Genomic DNA, 19,143 nt, shown 5'->3' with positions numbered 1-19,143 from the left:
CGGCATTGGCACTGACGCCACCATTGTATAACATATAAGCAAGATTTAAGTACGTAATCATATCAAGAGTGAGAAGCTAGTAGAGGCACTTACTTGCAGCCTAACACTCTGGATATCTCATTGGGGACGTCATTATCCCCAAAGTGTCTTGAATGAGTCCAAAAAAAAAATAAAAAAAATCATTGAATAATAATAAAAATAATATATTCGTTCCAGCGTAGAGAAATAAAGCAAAGCTAAAAGAAAAAAAATACGAAGGCCATGCCTCCAAGACTGACGTTTTAGAGGCATACTCGATAAGCAAAGGAATTACTGGCACAGGACGACAAGAATGTCCTGCTGTAACATCGTGTTGGTGCCAAGGCATCCATGTAACTGCGTCTTGTGATCATTAACATAGCAAAGATTATTCCTTTTCATCACACGATTTGGCCGTCTGCGTGAGTACATTCTGAGCGCCAGGCGTAAGTGTACCAATGTCTTGTCCTAGTCGTCCGTCGCCACAGAAGCGCGTGGACGCATGATCGCGCGCAGTGACCGGTCGGTTCGCAAGACGGTTGGCAATAGGCGTTTCCTGCTGACCGCCTTATTAATCTCTATGAAAGAGGAGAATTTGTCCATCGGGCCTTCGAATCAAATAATGTACCTCCTTTTAAGTAATGGAACAGAAAGAAGGAAGAAAATAAACGACAGAATATCCGTGCTCGAAGAGAACACGCGCCGGGTTACGCAAAACAGTAGTCAGTACTATGGTAGTTATAGTGTAGACGTCAGAATATATAGCGCAGGCGTCAGGATATAGCGCGGGCGTCAGGTATAGTGTGCCAATGTAGCGTGGTTGCATGCAGCTAGCTTTTCAGTTGGGTCAGACGTCCTCTAAAAAAAGGAGAACACTACTTTCGTGAGCATGTGTTGCTACTGCTGTTTATTCTTCGGAGAAAGAAAAAATTTTGCATTCGCTAGTGTAGTGTTATTTTTCCTCTCTAATTTTCATATATGAAAGTTAAAATCTTATAAACTCCAGAGTTATCAAGAACATTTACCTATGTTATTTCCTATTGCAGAATTCATATTATTCTCTATTGTACTCATATCCACTATACTCTCAAAGGACGGACTCTAGCATTATATCATCCATGAGTTTCAGTACTATATTCTCTAAGCTTTTGAGGTATTTGGAAATCCCTGCCAAAAATAGGACTGCCGTGAATTTTCTGAGGAACCCTGATTTGCAACCTATCAAGTCTGCAAATCAAACATGGGGGTTTTGGTCTAATTTGGCGTACTGGGGTGCTGTGTCCTTTACTGCGGGTACATGGATGAGTGGTTCTGCTGCACTAAGTGTTGGACTAAGTTACCCAGAGACCATTGTTTCGTTTCTTCTCGGTAATGTCTTGACGATCATTTTTACTATGGCCAATTCTTATCCCGGTTATGATTGGAAGATCGGTTTTACTTTAGCCCAAAGATTCGTCTTTGGAATTTACGGTTCAGCCTTTGGTATTATCATCAGAATTTTGATGAGTATTGTCAATTACGGTTCCAATGCTTGGTTGGGTGGTCTTTCTATCAACATGATATTAGATTCCTGGTCTCACCACTATCTGCACCTGCCCAATACTTTGTCCCCGAAAGTTGCCATGACCACCAAAGAGTTGATCGGCTTCATTATCTTTCACGTCCTCACCGCGCTCTGTTACTTCATGAAACCCTATCATATGAACTATATTTTAATTTGGTCGTGTGTGGCTACTTGCTTCTCCATGGTGGGTATTGTGATTTACTTGACTAAGAATGCCCATGGTGTTGGTGAATTATTCATCTCCACACATTCTACCGTTACTGGTTCTAAAAGAGCATGGGCTTGGGTTTACATGATCTCATACTGGTTCGGTTCCATCTCTCCAGGTTCCACAAACCAAAGCGACTACTCGAGATTTGGCTCCTCCAATTGGGCTATCTGGACCGGTAGCGTTTGTGCATTACTAATCCCAGCAACTTTGGTCCCAATCTTCGGTGTCATCAGTGCCTCCACCTGTGACAAATTATACGGTCAACAATTTTGGATGCCTATGGATATCTTCCACTACTGGTTGACAAATAACTATTCTGCAGGCGCTCGTGCAGGCGCCTTCTTCTGTGGTCTTTCCTTTACCATGTCTCAAATGGCCTCCACCATCTCCAACTGCGGGTTTGCCAGTGGTATGGACATGGCCGGTTTATTGCCCAAATACGTTGATATCAAGAGGGGCGCCCTCTTTGCTGCATGTGTCTCCTGGGCTTGTTTGCCATGGAACTTTTACAACTCCTCTTCCACTTTCTTAACTGTCATGAGCTCTTTCGGTGTTGTCATGACTCCTATTATTGCTGTCATGATTTGTGACAACTTCCTGATTAGGAAGAGACAGTACTCCATTACTAATGCATTTATTTTAAAGGGTGAATACTATTTCACTAAAGGTGTCAACTGGAGAGCTGTCGTTGCCTGGGTTTGTGGTATGGCTCCCGGTCTACCCGGTATTGCTTGGGAAGTCAACAATAACTATTTCCACGATGCTGGTATTGTTAAGTTTTTCTATGGTGATTCTTTTTTCTCATTTTTAATTTCTTTTTTCGTCTACTGGGGGCTATGTATCTTCTTCCCATTCAAAATTACTGTTAAACATGATGACAAAGATTACTATGGTGCATTCACCGACGAAGAAGCAAGAAAGAAGGGCATGGTTCCATACAGTGAAATTTCTGAAGAAGAAATCCGTGCTTACACGTTGGGCGAATGTTACACCACTGGACACGAATATCAACCTGAAAGCTCTGATGACCAACAACCTGAGTTGATTAAGACTAGCTCAGAAAACACAAATGTATTTGAAATCATTCATCAAAAAGATACTGAAAAGCACTCATTTGCTACCAGTGAACAAGCTGTCTGATGAAAAGAGAATTTAATAAAAGGAAGATATTAAATATATATAGAGAAAACTTCACCCTTTCATTTAAAATCTCATTACAAATATTAAAATTTGAGAACATTACCAGCTCGGTCTTCACTTTGCAAAAACATTACTATCAAGTATTATCCATAATGAAGGATATCGACATTATTGTGTATGGATCAATAATTGTATAAAGAAAAGGAAATATTGGTTCTTATTTTTTTTTTTCGTTAGGAGACATATTTTTGTCAATCCTTTTGTGAACTATTCTGCGCCATCTATATCGCAAGAGAACCCGGTGGGTCCCGTACCTATCTGGCGGCAATATTGTTATTCTGTGATAAGTGCTCAACCTTATGATATCCTGCAATACTATTTACTTTTCACGTGTTTATGGTAGGCACTCAGTAAACAATAAGAGAATTTTTGAATAGCGTTGAATCAAACAACCCTTTATTTCACCGCGTGGTTGAAAGAGCAAAACAAACTTAATGAAAGTTCCTTTTTAAAAGTCGAGGTCACTTAATATCAGAAGCGAGAACCCCAATCTTTGTTAGTGCGAGAGATTGGCAGGAAGCTGGAGATTAGAGATTTATAAATTTAGCACCGGCACACAGATTTGAAAAACTCAGAAAATATAAGAAGTGTAGATCTACATAACTCTCCCATCTTTTTTTTTTTTACATAGGGTTAAGAAGGGTGGCAATAGTGATATTCCCGTCTACTTTTGTTAACATTCACCGGTTAGCTTGGTTGCTGAATAAGAGAATTGACTATGAGCTAATTTTCTGTTGTATTACGGAGTTGAGCAATAGCGGGTTGTTTTGACTATACTATCATACCGTTAAAAGAGTTACTTCTTTTCGAAATGTACTTGTCAACTTGATTTACAGAATGCTGCCTATCCTATATATTATGTAAGATCTAGTTTCTACCATATGACGGAAGTGCGGAAAGTCGAATCTGAATTAATTGTACAGGTATTTGTACGTTTGGATAATTCATATAAGGAAGGCAGGGATATACCTGGTATGCGCAATGTTCTGTGCTCGCAGTGAGGTTGTTCCATATGAGTTTCGAGGACCCTTTCTATGAATGTTTACGATGATGTATGTAATCACATTGACATATCTCACCCTGAGATACTGGAGTTATACTTTTGCAGCCATTTTTTTAATGTTCCTAAGATGAATTCGCTAATTCATTCTGAGCCTTACCAAGTTTTGCAACAGCACGATCACTTAACTCATATGTGCTGCTAGCGTGTCTTGAGGTAAATCATCCACTTACTACGGCTCTTCTCCGCTTCTTAAATTACTTGTTTAATCGAAAAAGATTCCTCTTTTAAACCTCAACACCTTCACACAAGGTATTCGCACAGTAAAGAAGGCAGACTTCAACGAAGACAAGACGTTGACCTGGGATTGCAATTTGAGGCTCATCCAAATCCTCTGTTTAGCCGCATTCCTTAGCCATTCGCGAATACATGTAATTGGTATTTGATCTGCTACTATTTTATAGCACACAATATTTGATTGCTGTTAAGCTTAGCACGCCACCATCTTCGCTAGCATGAAAGCAACGTCCATTTTTGAGAGGATGTGCTTGTGTAGGCCATCTTGTCTCTTATTTTTTTTTCCTTTTTTGCTTTTTTCTTGGTGATGAACTAGATAACAATTGATGAACAAAGCTGTATGAACCTACTATTTAGCCATTCTAGGGCGATGTTATACCTTCTACAGTGCTAGCCATCTATGACACGCTTGACTGACTACGCCTCATGGCGATAAATCCATGATGGACTCGTTTAAAGCAAAATATAGGTCGCGGCTTGCCGGGTACCAAGTCGCAGCAAAGCTCCCCGAATCATTTCGCCCATTTATCTGGCAGAACAGAATAGCAAACATATGATGCATGATGCAACAGAGAGGCATACAGTGATTGCTATCTTCTGCATATCACATAACCCAATTTCTTATAGTATTTGGCTTTTGTCCTGCTATTAATTGTTTTGTTTTTTTATCTTTATAGTCATTATTGGAGGAGAAGGTCAAGGATATAAATAACAACAACCAAACTAACAATTTAATAAGTTTAAAAAGTATAATGGGAGTAAGATCTGCTGCAAAGGAAATGCATGAACGGGACCACACCTCAGACAGTTCCAGTTTGGTAACTTCCCTAATGAAATCTTGGAGGATATCATCGGTTACTTCCTCCAAGAAACCATCATTGTACAAAATGAATACCACTGAATCCACTAGTTTACCCTCGGGTTACGCTTCCTCGGCAAACAGAGATCGAAGGACCAGTGACGGTAATTTCGAGGCTATGGCAAAACAACAGGCAAGCACTAGACGTACCTCGAATTCTTATTCGCCTCTACGATATGTGAGCCCCACTTTAAGCACTGCAAGTAACGAAAGTCCCCGGCCCGCTTTACTCTTACGTCAGCACCACCAGCGCCATCACCACCATCAACAACCACGCCATAGTAGCAGTGGTAGTGTAGGCAACGGTTCTAGTAACAGCACAGAACCTAGCAAAAAGGGTGATCGATATTTCAAAGATTTGGATGAGGATTGGAGTGCTGTTATTGACGATTATAATATGCCTATCCCCATACTCACTAATGGTGGCTTCGGTACACCTATAGCTCCAACAAGGACTTTGTCGCGAAGGTCTACCTCTTCCTCCATCAATTCGACTTCGATTACGGGACCTTCCGCAGTACGGAATTCCTCCTCCTCTTTCACATACCCTCAATTACCACAGCTGCAAAAAGAACAAACTGATGATTCCAAGAAGACTCAATTGGAAATCGAAAACGAACGGGACGTTCAAGAATTAAACTCCATCATCCAGCGCATTTCTAAATTTGACAATATTTTGAAGGATAAAACAATCATAAATCAACAAGATTTGCGCCAGATTAGTTGGAACGGTATCCCAAAAATACATAGGCCCGTTGTTTGGAAATTATTAATAGGATATTTGCCTGTGAACACTAGGAGGCAAGAGGGTTTCTTGCAAAGGAAGAGAAAAGAATATAGGGATGGTCTAAAACATACCTTTTCTGACCAGCACTCAAGGGATATTCCAACTTGGCATCAAATAGAGATAGATATACCGAGAACAAATCCTCATATTCCCCTATATCAGTTTAAGTCCGTACAGAACAGTTTACAACGAATACTTTATCTTTGGGCAATTAGGCATCCTGCTAGCGGGTATGTGCAAGGTATTAACGATTTAGTTACACCATTTTTCGAGACTTTTCTCACAGAATATCTGCCGCCTTCGCAAATAGATGATGTGGAGATAAAGGACCCCTCTACGTATATGACAGATGAACAGGTCGCAGATTTGGAAGCAGACACGTTTTGGTGTCTTACCAAATTGCTGGAACAAATTACTGATAACTATATTCACGGACAACCAGGAATATTGAGGCAAGTGAAGAATTTGAGTCAGCTAGTGAAACGAATTGATGCTGATCTATATAACCATTTTCAAAATGAGCACGTGGAATTTATACAGTTCGCATTCAGGTGGATGAATTGCCTTTTAATGAGAGAATTCCAAATGGGCACAGTAATAAGAATGTGGGATACGTATTTATCTGAAACTTCACAAGAGGTCACTTCTTCATATTCCATATCGTCCAATGACATCAAGGCCCCCGTAACTCCAACAGAACCTCGGGTGGCAAGTTTTGTAACACCAACAAAAGATTTCCAATCTCCCACCACAGCACTTTCTAATATGACCCCGAATAATGCAGTTGAAGACAGTGGGAAAATGAGACAGTCTTCGCTCAATGAGTTTCATGTGTTTGTTTGTGCTGCATTTCTCATTAAGTGGAGTGATCAGCTAATGGAAATGGATTTTCAAGAGACTATAACTTTCTTACAAAACCCTCCTACTAAGGACTGGACTGAAACGGATATCGAAATGCTCCTGAGCGAAGCCTTTATTTGGCAATCTCTTTATAAAGATGCTACGTCCCATTGGCTGTAAACGGTCTGTTCATTCTGCTACTATATAGTATGTAACAATATAAAACGAAAAATTTCCTAATTCATAAACCTTTAAGAACGTATCATCCGAAGATTCTGTCCACAGATCCTCTAAAGATTAGTTTGGTAGAATGTCTCCCAAAGCTCGATGCATTCTTTTTGAGATTCAATGGCTGCTTCTAGTGATATTTCCATGCCATTTCGGAATTCCCGAATTTTATCAATAGAAAAATTCTGAAATTCATCCTTTATTCTATCGCCAACCTCTTGCCATTGTGTTTTTGTAAGGTTGTACCTTCTCTCTAATGCTAGAAATTCCTTTTTCGTTTCTTTGAACTTTTCTGAATGGATATTTTGTCCCAATTTACCCAATTGTGTGTGTTTCTTATTCATGTCGTTTTCAATAACTACCAAGAAATACCCCAATTTGGCTCTCTGGTTGAAAATTGCCTTTACGCTAGCTAATGACCTAATATAGTCATCTAGCATTACCCCCATAGTCAATGTCTCCTGCAAAGAGCTCCTCTCAAGAGAGCTTCTTATGCTTTTATGAACATCAGCAAAATTATTCAACAGTTCCGAATTAGCCTCACTTATATTCAAAGACGATAGGCTTCCTATCATACTAGAGAATTCTTCTGTTGACGCAGCTAAACTATTCCTTGAGGTGTCAACCATATCCAAGGATTTGCTCAATTTTTTCAAATTATCTTCTAATTCATCCATCTTTTGTTTCTTTTCGGTAAAGAATTCTTCTGTTTCGTTGTACTTGGGTAGAGAGGAAAATGATATATTCATAAATCCCTTGTGTGATTCTGCATCGATACCTCCATTTCTTAATACCTCAGCGGCGTCCTCAGCGCCGAGTAGCTGTATTTCACTTATCCGGATTTCTGATAGATCGTTACTGTCATTAATAGCGCCTGACCCAGTCAAAAATGCTGTTCTTTTAGACTCTGAACCAAAGTCATCGCTTGTCAAAAATAGCAGGAAATCTCTGTCCTTTTGTAGAACCGGATCTTGACCTATTTTTTTTAACATGCTTTCCATTTGAAATCTTCTATTTTCGATAAAATCTTCCTTGAAACTACCTACCGATTGCTTCTCTGGTGGTGGAGGTATTATTTTACCCCAATGGTTGCTTTGTAGTTGACGATATAGCCACCTGAAATCTCTGTAACGCCTGCTTACTTGTGCATATTTTAGCTCGAGTAATGCTGACTCACTGATTACAGTGTACTCCACGTGAATGGATGTTAGCTCTCCTACTTTGACCGGGTCTTTCACCTCAACTTTGAAAGCCGTAGCCTTTTCGGTTGGTAGCACCTTTGAGCCAGTCTTGGTTTTTTCAAACATTTTCGGATTTTCCTCGACCTTGATAGGACTTACAGTATTAGCACCTGTCTTAGGGAGATTATATAAGGGCTTATCCACCTGCTCAAGGATATTCTTTTCAACGGAAGCTGCGGCCTTTTCCTTATTGCTTTCTTTTCTGTCGTTTCTATCGTCCAATGGTTCTTCAACAAATTCATTCTCTTTTTCAGCCTTCTTTAACGGATCAGTAAAAGGTGTTTTGGTAGTATTATTGGAAGCGGTTGTTTTCTTTGTTTTCAGAGAATGATTACGTTTGGAGTTTCTTTGAGCTTTGGCAGAATCAAAAAGAATGCGGGGCTTGCCGAATCTTCTTCCAGAAATGCTTCTTGAGGTATTTGGAGAAGTGCTAGCATCGTATATCGTATCATCAAAGACTAAGGGAGAGTTGACGTTGCCTGTAAACAATGCGTCACCAGATTCTCTTGTTACAATGAGTTGTGTAGCGCTATTTGTGAGGTCAGCAATTGGATCCTGTTCAGGAGCCAGAGAATTAATAAGAGCGTCGGCTTTGGAATCGTCATGCTCCTCTAACAACGGATTATCAGCCACTGACAAACCGGTGCCCTTCCATTCTGGTGCAATATCCAAGCTTATCTTGTTCACAAGTGAAGCTGTGGTCTCAAGTTCATCTTTTCTTCCCTCTTCTTTTCCCTTTTCATGTGTAGATAATTGACTAACTGGTTCAATTGAATTTGAAATGACGCTCTGAGTTTTATCTTCCTCATGATTTAGTTCGTCCCAAACAGGAGCCTCTAGATTATCCTCGTAGTCCATTACTTATATTATTGCAGGATATATGTGGGTTATAAAGCTCTTGCTCTACACTAAGAAATAAGTGTTTCAGTTCACTCTGTAGTTACAGTGAATAACCTTTATTTAGCCTATTTTTCAAAGCATGCTTAAATTTTACTGTTATCACTTAGTTGTTCATAGCGGACAATTCCCGAAAAGTGAAATATTATTTTTGAAAAGTACATAGTGTAGAAAGATGGACTGACTGCACACGCTGAAAAAAAAACTGAACGTTATAACAGTTGTGCAGTGACCAGCAACGCATTCGACGTTTATTGGATAGCCTATGATGAAGGGTGATCGTTCGAGACAAAACATGGCTTTGACAAAGAAGGCAAAGTTAAAAAAAAATGACGAGCCAAAAAAGGTCCTGAAGGCTGCCGCGACCGAAAAAGGTGAGGGATCCAAGCGCTATTCCTTGTGGAATTTCTGGATAAGCACATTATTTTTAAAGTTGCTGTTGATTCCTGACTATTTTAGTACCGATTTTGACGTTCATAGGAATTGGCTGGCAATCACTAATAAACTGCCCATCAGTGAATGGTATTACGAGCATACCAGTCAATGGACGTTGGATTATCCGCCATTCTTTGCCTATTTTGAATGGTTTTTATCTCAATTTGTTCCTAAAGTTGTTCGCGATGACGGTTGTTTGGATATAGTAGAGGTCGGAAAGTTTGGTTTGCCAACAATCGTTTTCCAAAGACTTACTGTCATCTTCAGTGAAATTCTTCTATATGTTGTCCTCCAAGTATACATTAATACAACAAAACTAAGTGAAAGATCTCAAAGTTTTGTGGTTGCTTCTAGCATTGTATTATCGCCTGGGTTTTTAATAATAGATCACATTCACTTCCAATATAATGGTTTTCTTTTTGCCATCCTAATTGGCTCCATTGTCGCCGCCAAAAATAAGAGATATATTTTGTGTGCCTTTCTGTATACCACTGCTATATGTTTCAAGCACATATTTTTATATTTAGCGCCATGTTATTTTGTGTTTTTATTGAGAGCATACGTCCTTAACGTCAACAACTTCCAGTTTAAAAGTTACAAAGATTTTTTGTTTTTGATAAGATGGGCGAATCTTTTGAAGTTAGGCAGCGTTGTCGTTGGAATTTTCACTATTTGTTTCCTACCGTTTGCTCATCAGATGCCCCAAGTGCTGAGCAGACTATTCCCATTTTCAAGAGGACTAACGCATGCATATTGGGCACCAAACTTCTGGGCGTTGTATTCTTTTGTGGATAAGATACTTACTACGATAATGTTAAGATTACCATATGTCCACACTTTTGCTACAAAGTTCATTAAACCGCCCCTGATCCCTCAAAATATCAAGGAAATCAATGAACGGCTCGCGGCAAACAACAACGGAAGTAAAGGTCTAGTTGAAGACGTATTTTTTGTCATTCTCCCTCAAATTCTGCCAAAATTAACGTTTATTTTGACGATATTTTACCAGGTTTTAGCAGTACTTCCTCTTTTGTTTGATCCGTCGTTCAAAAGGTTCGTTGGCTCGTTAACTCTTTGTGGATTGGCTTCGTTTTTATTCGGATGGCACGTACATGAAAAGGCTATAATGTTAGTCATCGTTCCATTCACATTTCTTGTTGGATTTGATCGCCGTCTTTTGGTGCCGTTTATGCTTGTTGCCTCAGCTGGTTATGTTTCCTTATACCCTCTCCTGTACAAAGGTCAAGATTTTTTCATTAAAACGCTATACACTTATGTTTGGTGTATAATTTATTTTGCCGCTTTTAGGAAAACTACGAAGATTTCTTCAAGTGTGGAAAGAAGGATTTTTTTCTTGGATAGGTTGGCATTAACATACATCTTTTCTTTGTTGCCAATGGTAACCGTATTACAAATCTTAGATGAAGTCAAGTGGAGGTATTCATTTTTGCAAAAATTTGATTTCCTAGGGCTAATGATATATAGTGTCTATTGTTCATTAGGCATAATCAGCTCGTGGTTTGCCTTATCGTGGTTATATAATTTTGACGAGTTACTGTGGCAGTGATGTAACCCCTCTCCCCCGGGACGTTAAAAACGTGATAAAAGTTATTTATTTATGAAACTATTGCAGAAATATATTCTCGTACATTTTCATGTGCTAACCGTTTTACCAACGGTTCAATTTCGATTTATCATGTTCCTCATGATAGTTCCTCGTTATCTTTTCGTCTGCGTATTGCGTGTTTTATACTTGAATCAAAATAACATTACATAAAACTGAATGAAGATCAACTCCATTCACATGCATCAGTTGAAATATATATAAGTACTACTTCAATATATTATCTATCAACTCCGGGAAAAAGGCTTGAAGAAAGAAAAAAAATGCCACCAAACTATTCTTTAACGCCTTCATATTTGTTGAGAAGTGCTTTGAGATTATACCATTTTCGCGAAAACCGATGACCATCTTCATTGATCATCAATTAATCTTTTCAAAGCAGTTCTAGCATCATCTTGCTTGTTGCTGTATGGGTTGTGTTTTAGTGACTCATCTAAACTAGAGGAAGTTTTCACATTCTCAGCAATGAACCCGTGCAAATTGGGGGTAGTACTGTTCGGGATGGAAGTTCCTGGTATGTATTTGGTTCCCAATGAGCCATTCATTGTCTGTTGGATTAATGGAGTGCATTCAATCAAAGTGGGTAATTGAAATTCTTGATTCCTAGGAGTAGAAGGACCATGGGCAGCGTTAAACAAATTCGCTGGCGGCTGTAGATTTTCACTTTTGGTGTTACCTAGCATATTTGCTACCCCTGGTGTGTTTTTTTCTTTATTGAAGTAAATAGATGACCTGCGGGACATAGATTGTTGAGGTGGGGAAGCGATATTGATTTGCGGCGGAGAAGAGTTCATGTTTATATGGGGTGGAGGCATTTGAAATTGACGCTGTTGCTGTTGCCTTTGAGTTGGAGAATTGGTTTGGGATTGCACTTGCACTTGTGCCTCCAATTGGGCTTGCAATTGCCTATGGACGTTACCGGTATCCGATGTGGTTGCTGTAGTCGCACCATTCACCATAACATTGGAACTTCTTGGTGGACTGAACAATCCAGGTGAGCCAAAATTTATCCATGAAGGAGGTGTATTGAAACATTTTTGGCGTCTTGGAGTATTCGATATATTGAACAGCATTTCTGGCCAGTTTCCATCTGCGTCATCAGTAAGCAATAACGGGTCACCACTTGAAAATTTGAATACAAATTCCTGCTGTTGTTCGCTAGATGCAGTAGTTGATTTGGGCAACATTTTGTTTCTCGGCGATAAAAAAACTCCAGGGCTATTGGTCAAGGTAAGTAAAGTATTGGCATCTGCGATATTAGTAACGGAATTACTGTTATGATTGTTATTATTTCCGGAGCTCGTAGCATTAGTAGATTTGACTAAAGTATTGTTTAATGATACGGAATTTAGTGCAACGTTGGGGGTAAATCCCGTTCTGAATTCTAAAGAACTCTTTGGAGTGGATGGAGGTTTAAGTTGTGCACTTGGGGGAGGTGATTGTGGGGGATGCGTAAGTACTGCGTTGCCGTTTCTAGCGCTGCCTATTGGAGAAGCCGAAGTTTCTATGATAGTCGGTAATTCTGTGTCGATAATGTCAGATCTGCTTGATTTGGCTGGACCTACTTCGGGAAGCGCATCACAATCTTTCTCATTCTTCATCTGCCTCAAGAGAGAAAGGATACGTTTCTTCTCAAACTTAGGTGCGCTTTTCTTGCTGTTTTTGTGAATTTTGTCATTGGGCAAGATCATTTTATTATTATTGCTCATTAAAGAATGAGATGATTTTGACAATGGAGAGAAGGGTAAAGACCCAGCAATTACGGCCTTCCCACTTTCGGTAATGGTTAAAGAAAGTTTGAATTGGTCCGGTGAAGGAAATACATAATCATTTTTCTTTTGGAAAGCTGGAGAGGATGTCATAATAGGCGGCGAACTTTGTAGGAATGATTTCCTTGTTTCAGAAAACACCGTATTGTTATAGCTGTCATTCGAAGACGGGGTAGAGATCGGTGTAGATCCGTTATTTCCAGATTTCTTGGTGGGAGTAGAGAGAAGAACGCCCCTGTATCTACCTTTCCTCGTAGTCGCCGCCAAATTATGATGATGGTCAATGCTCAGTCTTCTTTTATTTGGGGATGGGCTAGATTGCCCCACTTTCATCAGAGGTTTGGCAAAACTGTGAGGCCCTTGCTTCTGGACTTGCATTGAAGAATGCGCCATGGGGCTTTGTAGGGGATTAGGATAATCTTTCGTGATGGGAGGCCTGCCTCTTTTCTTGATCATGCTTTTATCCATAGTGTTAATTTCTTCGAAATATTCTTGCAACCTTTTTTATGCCCTTCTTTAACTCCACAATCCGGATTGATAAATATATACTCAATCAAATCCCTTTAATCGACTTGGAATATGCAACCAGCTCTTCTTCTCAGGATTGAAAAAAACTTCCGAGAATGAAAAATGAATTAACAAAAATTTTTCAACACCGTCTTAAAGATCCCTTATCTGTGCTGCAAAGGGGAACCAGTGATCAAGAGAAATATTAGTGTTTGCTGGCTGTGCCCTGATTGTATTAATGGGTTGAGCAGCGAGAGAAATTTTAGAAGTATGAAACCAGACAATAGAACGGGACTAATATGGAAAAAAAAAGATTTGAGGGATTTCCTATTAGGGAAAAACAAGTGTTTGCCTCTTTAAGGAAAAAATACTAGCGCGTTACGCGGCAACTACAAAGATCGACCCTTACGGCCTTGCACTTTCGACGATTTGTGTCATTTTATTAATGGCACGCACGAGACGATGGACGGCTAAAGGCCTGGAACAGTGGCAGGTCTTACACTAAGTTTACTTTCTTAATAGATAATAGGAATATATATGTACATATATAAATAAAAAATAAATAAAATAAATATTATAGAAGAACATCAAGACGCTAGTGTTGGGCATCCAAACAAAATATTGTAAAGTTTCTTTCTTGCAATCTTCTACCTTTATTTTTATTTTTTATTGCTGTTAGGTTGATTATATTTAAACATCTTCTTTTTTTTCTTTTTTTTTTTGATAGTTTTATTATTCGTGATGTTTCGCTTGCAACGGTATCTCAGTATATGAAGGAGATACTGTTGAAGAGAGACGTTGTTTACAAGCAGTGGAAAAATAAATAGGTGGCCGAAAAAAAAAAAAAGAAACGAAACCAGAGAGAGAAAAAGTAAAAATAGGTGAATTTCTTGTTACCTTTCACTCTTTCTGAAAAACAATTCAGTATGCTCGACTAATATTTTTATTTTCATTTCTCTTACTATGTTTTTGTTTACTGGTTTTTTTTCTGTCATTTAAATAATAGTGGTTTTCATTTTTTGTCAATTACTTTCTTGGCTTTGGTGGATTGAAAACGAATTTTCTGGTTTTAATGCCGGCCCATTTGAACTTCTTCACCCAAATAGATAGCAAGTACAAAGATGATAGGATTATCACCGTTTTCAAACCCAGTCTCTTTCTGTCGTCGTGTTCAGGTTCAGCGCACCAGTTTAAAAAGGTGGTAACGTCCTTTGCCATTTGAGATGTCGTTGCGGGGGTACCATCTTCGTACTCGACCATGTCATCAAACAAGACTCTTGCCATGGCAATGGAACCACCTGGGAAGTAAGGGTTATAATTAGAGCCTGGTGGTAAGGCCACACCAGCAGGAGGCTCATCAGGATAACCGGTCAACAAAGAGAAAATGTAGTCACAACCACCGTGTCTAGCTTTCACAATCAAAGATAGATCAGGTGGCAAAGCACCTTGATTGGCAGCTCTTGCGGCCTGTTCGTTTGGGTATGGCCCAGGGATGTAGTCAGACAATTTACCAGGTCTCTTCTTAGGGTTACCTTGTTCATCAGGTTCATCGTCGTATTCAAATTCTTCAGCCATGTTACGAACCTCTTCGTTGGTGTGAGAAACACCAACCAAAGTTCTCCAAGCCACTCTGTCAAGAGAATGGCAGGCGGCGCAAACTTCACGGTAAACTTGGTAACCTCTCCTAATGGATGCATGGTCAAATGTTTCAAAAGGCCCATTGTGAGACCAAGCATATGCTGGGGCATGCAACCCGTGTTCAGCTGCAGTCATAGCTTCTGCAGTTAAAGAGTCTGCATAGAGTAAAGTTGATGCGGTGATACCGGCGACAGCAACACCTGCAGTAACCAGCTTTTGAGTAAGCTTGCCTGGTTTGCTAGCAACACCTGTTGCAGTAGAGTAGAAGCTTTTCGAAAGGGTCCTTTGAGCCCAACGTTTGGATAGATTCGAAAACATTGTTAAATTAGTTATAACTTCCGCTTTTGAGAAAAAATGGTAGATGATATGGTGTAATGAAAATGCAAATTGTAAAATATTATTTTTCAGAACTGATTCAAACTAGTCAATTGAAAATGTCACAAATGTGGGGAAATTCAATGAATGCTCTTTATCAAACCGGGGAAATACTGGAAAAATATTTAAAATAGTGTTACACTAATATAGAATTCTGGATTCTTTTTCTTTCTTGTTCTTAATATTTGATGATAAAGTACAAAAGTGTATAAAATTTTGATTAGCAAAGAAAGATTGTGAAACAGATTATTAAGAAAAAAATTAATGGCCTCCACTAAAAGCTTAGATCGTCTATGGATCCAGTTGGATGTCTAACCTCGTTATTATTCAAATTGTTTATATACTAGAAAGAGCCCCCTTAGTATATACGCAGGGTAAAGGCGCTCGACCCTCTCCACCAACCAAATCCTCGCATTTTTTGCTCTCCGGAAATACCGGCCGCCTATTGCCAAAAAATCCGAGAAAAAAATTCTAGGTCACGTGGTTCTCCGCCTTATTTCCGCTCTCAGGCTGACATTTAGGTTTGGTTAGCAATATATTCACAATAGTAGCAGCAATAGTCATAATAACATTGAAATGCATGATGCGCTAGCACGTACGCTTTACGACGAAACGATTCTTATCTGCAACAATGGAACACCTCTCCAACGAATATTCGGACTCGGATATCAGGTACAGTTTCTTGAGCACATTGGATCATTTACCATGTGAACTAATAAGATCTCTACGATTGATGCAGACAATCGACTTATTCAAGAACGAAGAAGACGAACGTGATTTGGAAAAGGCCTCTAGGGATATGTTGCTAGTAGCCACTTATATGAACGATTTGGTCGATGATCAGATTTATTTCTTGACGCAGCATAGGAAAGAACTGGAGATGCAGAAGTCAGTGATAAAAACTTTCAACTCTTCGGTAGATAATATCAAGTCGAAGCTGATGCTAGAAGAACCGGGAGTTTACAAGGGACCAAAACTACTATTAAAGATCAACTTAAAAAAGGCTAAATCGAGAGAAAGGAAAGAGAGCATAACTAGCCCCAAAATTGGGACTACCCAGAGTGGCAGAACAGAGTTTAATAATCAAGAAGAGATTTATTGTTTTTGCAGGAATGTATCTTATGGGCCTATGGTGGCTTGCGATAATCCAAGCTGTCCCTTCGAGTGGTTCCATTATGGTTGTGTAAACCTGAAACAAGTTCCCAAGGGCAAATGGTATTGTAGCGAAGATTGTAAGGAAATAGCGAAGCAGAGATCCAGATTGAAACGGCAAAAGAGAAGAAAGTAAGCGATATTCTGGACGGGTTTACATGCTTGAATATATGTACATGTATGTAGTCTCTACAATTTCGTAATCAAATCGCGCGTGAGCCATCAAAAGGGTATAACCTCAAGTATTGCCTTGGGGAAAAGGGAATTTAATTTAAACTGTCATACGTAGCGCTAATACACAAAACTATTTAAATAAAATAAGGATAACAAGAATGCTTAAAAAATGTTTTATATTCTTAAGAAAACTTCTTATAAGTCCTTCTTCAAAGTACCCATGAAAGCATGCTTTTCAGCTGGGGTTTGGAATCTACCCTTACCGAACTTGGAAGCAGTGTCAATCCACTTCAAGCTGACTTCTTCCAAAGCCTTTCTGGAAGTGTTAGTGTACAAAGACTTTCTCAAAGTAACAATTCTCTTTCTGTTACCTGGGATACAACCCTTAACCATGATGAAGTCGTTCTTGATTTCACCGTAGTGGACGAAACCACCCATTGGGTTAATGGTCTTCTTGGTTCTGTCGAAGCTGGTAGCACCGTTAGCTTCATCTTCACCCTTACCGACTCTGTAAACCTTGTGGTTGATAGAGGTTCTGGAATGGTAACCTCTTTGACCAGCTCTGGCAACACTCCACATAACGTGGGCTGGATGCCAAGCACCAATACAAGCAACCTTTCTTAGACCTCTGTGAGTCTTTCTTGGCAATTTCTTGGTACCCCATCTGTGGGTAACACCTTCGAAACCGTGACCCTTGGTGACAGCAATAGCGTCAATCATTTCGTTTTGTTCAAAGACACTGTCGACAGCAACAGTCTTTTCGAAATGTTCACGAGCCCAGTCAACCTTTTCAGAGACAGAACCACCGTTCAATTGGATTTCAGCCAAATGAGCCTTCTTTTGAGCCAATGGAGTCTTTCTGATTTGAGTGTGGACCAAAACTCTGACAACAGAAGCGTACTTCTTGATTCTAGCCAATTCTCTTTCAATACCAGCACCATCTTGAGCGTACTTGGCAGAGTACTTGGTGAAAGCCTTCTTCTTAGACTTGTACCAGTTCTTGTAGAATCTTCTCTTGACTTCGTCAGACAAATGTTCAGCCCAGACGGTGGTCAAAGATCTCAAACCTCTTGGGGTTTCGACGTAACCGACAACACCGACAACGACAACTGGTGGAGTGTCAACAACGGTGACAGCTTCAACAACTTCACGCTTGTGAAACTTAGAACCTGGTCTGTCCAAGTCTCTGACAATGGTGGTCATACCAGCCTTGTAACCCAAGAAAGAGGTTAGAGCAACTGGCTTGGATCTGTCATCCTTTGGAAAAGCCTTAACTCTAGCTCTGATAGAGGCAGCTCTCTTTCTTGGCAAGAAACCTAAATGACCGTGACGTGGTGCTTCGTACTTTCTGTGAGACATGATTGATTGTTGTAGTAACTGTGTTTTTCTGTAAGAGACAGAAGTGAAACAAAATTAGAAGTAGAGGAAGAGATGAGTTGCGACAAGAATAACTCAAAAAAAATCGTATTTTATATATCTAGAAGGAATGAATGAAGCAAAATGAAAAAATTTTTCAACGACGATTATCACTGAAAAAAAAAAATGGAAAAAAGTTGTGCGTCGCATCCTGAAAACAAAAACGTACAAAATGATTCCTGTATTACTTTCTAGCCGGTTAACCCAAAAAGTTTAATAGTATCATATACTCCGGTGCAAATGAGTTGAATTTAGTTTTTTTGCAGCAAATGACTGCGAACAAGCGGTAACTTTGCTTGCACTTTCCCCTGTTCTATAAAGCTGTCTGAAATGCGTTAATCCCTTCCCTTCTCTTTTGCTCTTGAATTGCAACTATTTTTAACATATGTTTGCATCATTTCTGTGTTGGTTGAGTAGTTAGCTTTCTGGTATGACGGCTGGTTTGCTCGCAATTATCGGGCAATTCTTGAATTCCTATCGAAGTTTGTAGATATTCGTATACTTACTTTAGAATAGTAACGTAAGTGGCTGATACGAACGGCACTAACAAAAGAGTACGATAAATGCATTCGAAGAAAAAGCAGCAAATGAAGAGGCTTTATTCTCGTTTGCTTTCATCTTCCTACGTAATGGCAGCAGACGCGGCACTGAGAAAAAGAAAAAGAGCCAGAAAACACAAACACCAATATCAAAGCATGTACTGTAAACCGCGTCCAAGCGTTCTGCGTGCATGCTCCCCACATGAGATTACTTCTAGTTTTTCCGTCCTCCGAATTTTCTGTCGGGTCCGGTTTGCTGTCCGAATATAAATGCACAGGATAAAGAAAAGAGGGTAGGAGCTGTTTCTTTTTAAGGGGATAGAGATTCATTGAGAAATTGTCGGAAAAACATGTGGGCTTCTAGAAAACTCA

The 19,143-nt window shown here is 39.5% G+C and overlaps 8 protein-coding genes across 8 annotated transcripts; 4 read left to right on the top strand and 4 right to left on the bottom strand.

Moving 5' to 3' along the window:
* Positions 1–1,136: 1,136 nt before the first annotated feature.
* Positions 1,137–2,933, top strand: NRT1 (nicotinamide riboside transporter; the record flags this gene model as incomplete). The annotated part of the gene is made up of 1 exon (XM_033913322.1): positions 1,137–2,933. The coding sequence occupies one exon, from the start codon at positions 1,137–1,139 to the stop codon at positions 2,931–2,933; it is 1,797 nt and encodes a 598-aa protein (XP_033769213.1).
* A 2,109-nt stretch (positions 2,934–5,042) lies between these two features.
* GYP1 (GTPase-activating protein GYP1) lies at positions 5,043–6,956 on the top strand (the record flags this gene model as incomplete). Its single annotated transcript, XM_033913321.1, has 1 exon — positions 5,043–6,956. The coding sequence occupies one exon, from the start codon at positions 5,043–5,045 to the stop codon at positions 6,954–6,956; it is 1,914 nt and encodes a 637-aa protein (XP_033769212.1).
* Positions 6,957–7,066: 110 nt separating this feature from the next.
* On the bottom strand, positions 7,067–9,103 carry VPS5 (sorting nexin 1; the record flags this gene model as incomplete). Its single annotated transcript, XM_033913320.1, has 1 exon — positions 7,067–9,103. The coding sequence occupies one exon, from the start codon at positions 9,101–9,103 to the stop codon at positions 7,067–7,069; it is 2,037 nt and encodes a 678-aa protein (XP_033769211.1).
* A 307-nt stretch (positions 9,104–9,410) lies between these two features.
* On the top strand, positions 9,411–11,144 carry ALG8 (dolichyl-P-Glc:Glc1Man(9)GlcNAc(2)-PP-dolichol alpha-1,3-glucosyltransferase; the record flags this gene model as incomplete). Its single annotated transcript, XM_033913319.1, has 1 exon — positions 9,411–11,144. One exon carries the CDS (start codon positions 9,411–9,413, stop codon positions 11,142–11,144), a length of 1,734 nt encoding a protein of 577 aa, XP_033769210.1.
* Positions 11,145–11,551: 407 nt separating this feature from the next.
* MSA1 (Msa1p) lies at positions 11,552–13,438 on the bottom strand (the record flags this gene model as incomplete). Its single annotated transcript, XM_033913318.1, has 1 exon — positions 11,552–13,438. One exon carries the CDS (start codon positions 13,436–13,438, stop codon positions 11,552–11,554), a length of 1,887 nt encoding a protein of 628 aa, XP_033769209.1.
* A 1,065-nt stretch (positions 13,439–14,503) lies between these two features.
* On the bottom strand, positions 14,504–15,433 carry CYT1 (ubiquinol--cytochrome-c reductase catalytic subunit CYT1; the record flags this gene model as incomplete). The annotated part of the gene is made up of 1 exon (XM_033913317.1): positions 14,504–15,433. The coding sequence occupies one exon, from the start codon at positions 15,431–15,433 to the stop codon at positions 14,504–14,506; it is 930 nt and encodes a 309-aa protein (XP_033769208.1).
* Positions 15,434–16,121: 688 nt separating this feature from the next.
* YNG1 (Yng1p) lies at positions 16,122–16,778 on the top strand (the record flags this gene model as incomplete). The annotated part of the gene is made up of 1 exon (XM_033913316.1): positions 16,122–16,778. The coding sequence occupies one exon, from the start codon at positions 16,122–16,124 to the stop codon at positions 16,776–16,778; it is 657 nt and encodes a 218-aa protein (XP_033769207.1).
* Positions 16,779–17,011: 233 nt separating this feature from the next.
* RPL3 (60S ribosomal protein uL3) lies at positions 17,012–18,175 on the bottom strand (the record flags this gene model as incomplete). Its single annotated transcript, XM_033913315.1, has 1 exon — positions 17,012–18,175. One exon carries the CDS (start codon positions 18,173–18,175, stop codon positions 17,012–17,014), a length of 1,164 nt encoding a protein of 387 aa, XP_033769206.1.
* Between the last annotated feature and the right edge of the window lie 968 nt (positions 18,176–19,143).

This window comes from Saccharomyces paradoxus, chromosome XV, assembly GCF_002079055.1.
Source record: "Saccharomyces paradoxus chromosome XV, complete sequence".
In the NCBI taxonomy this organism is placed as follows: domain Eukaryota; kingdom Fungi; phylum Ascomycota; class Saccharomycetes; order Saccharomycetales; family Saccharomycetaceae; genus Saccharomyces; species Saccharomyces paradoxus.
Note: the sequence above shows the minus strand (reverse complement) of the source record. Positions and strands in the feature narration are given on the sequence as shown.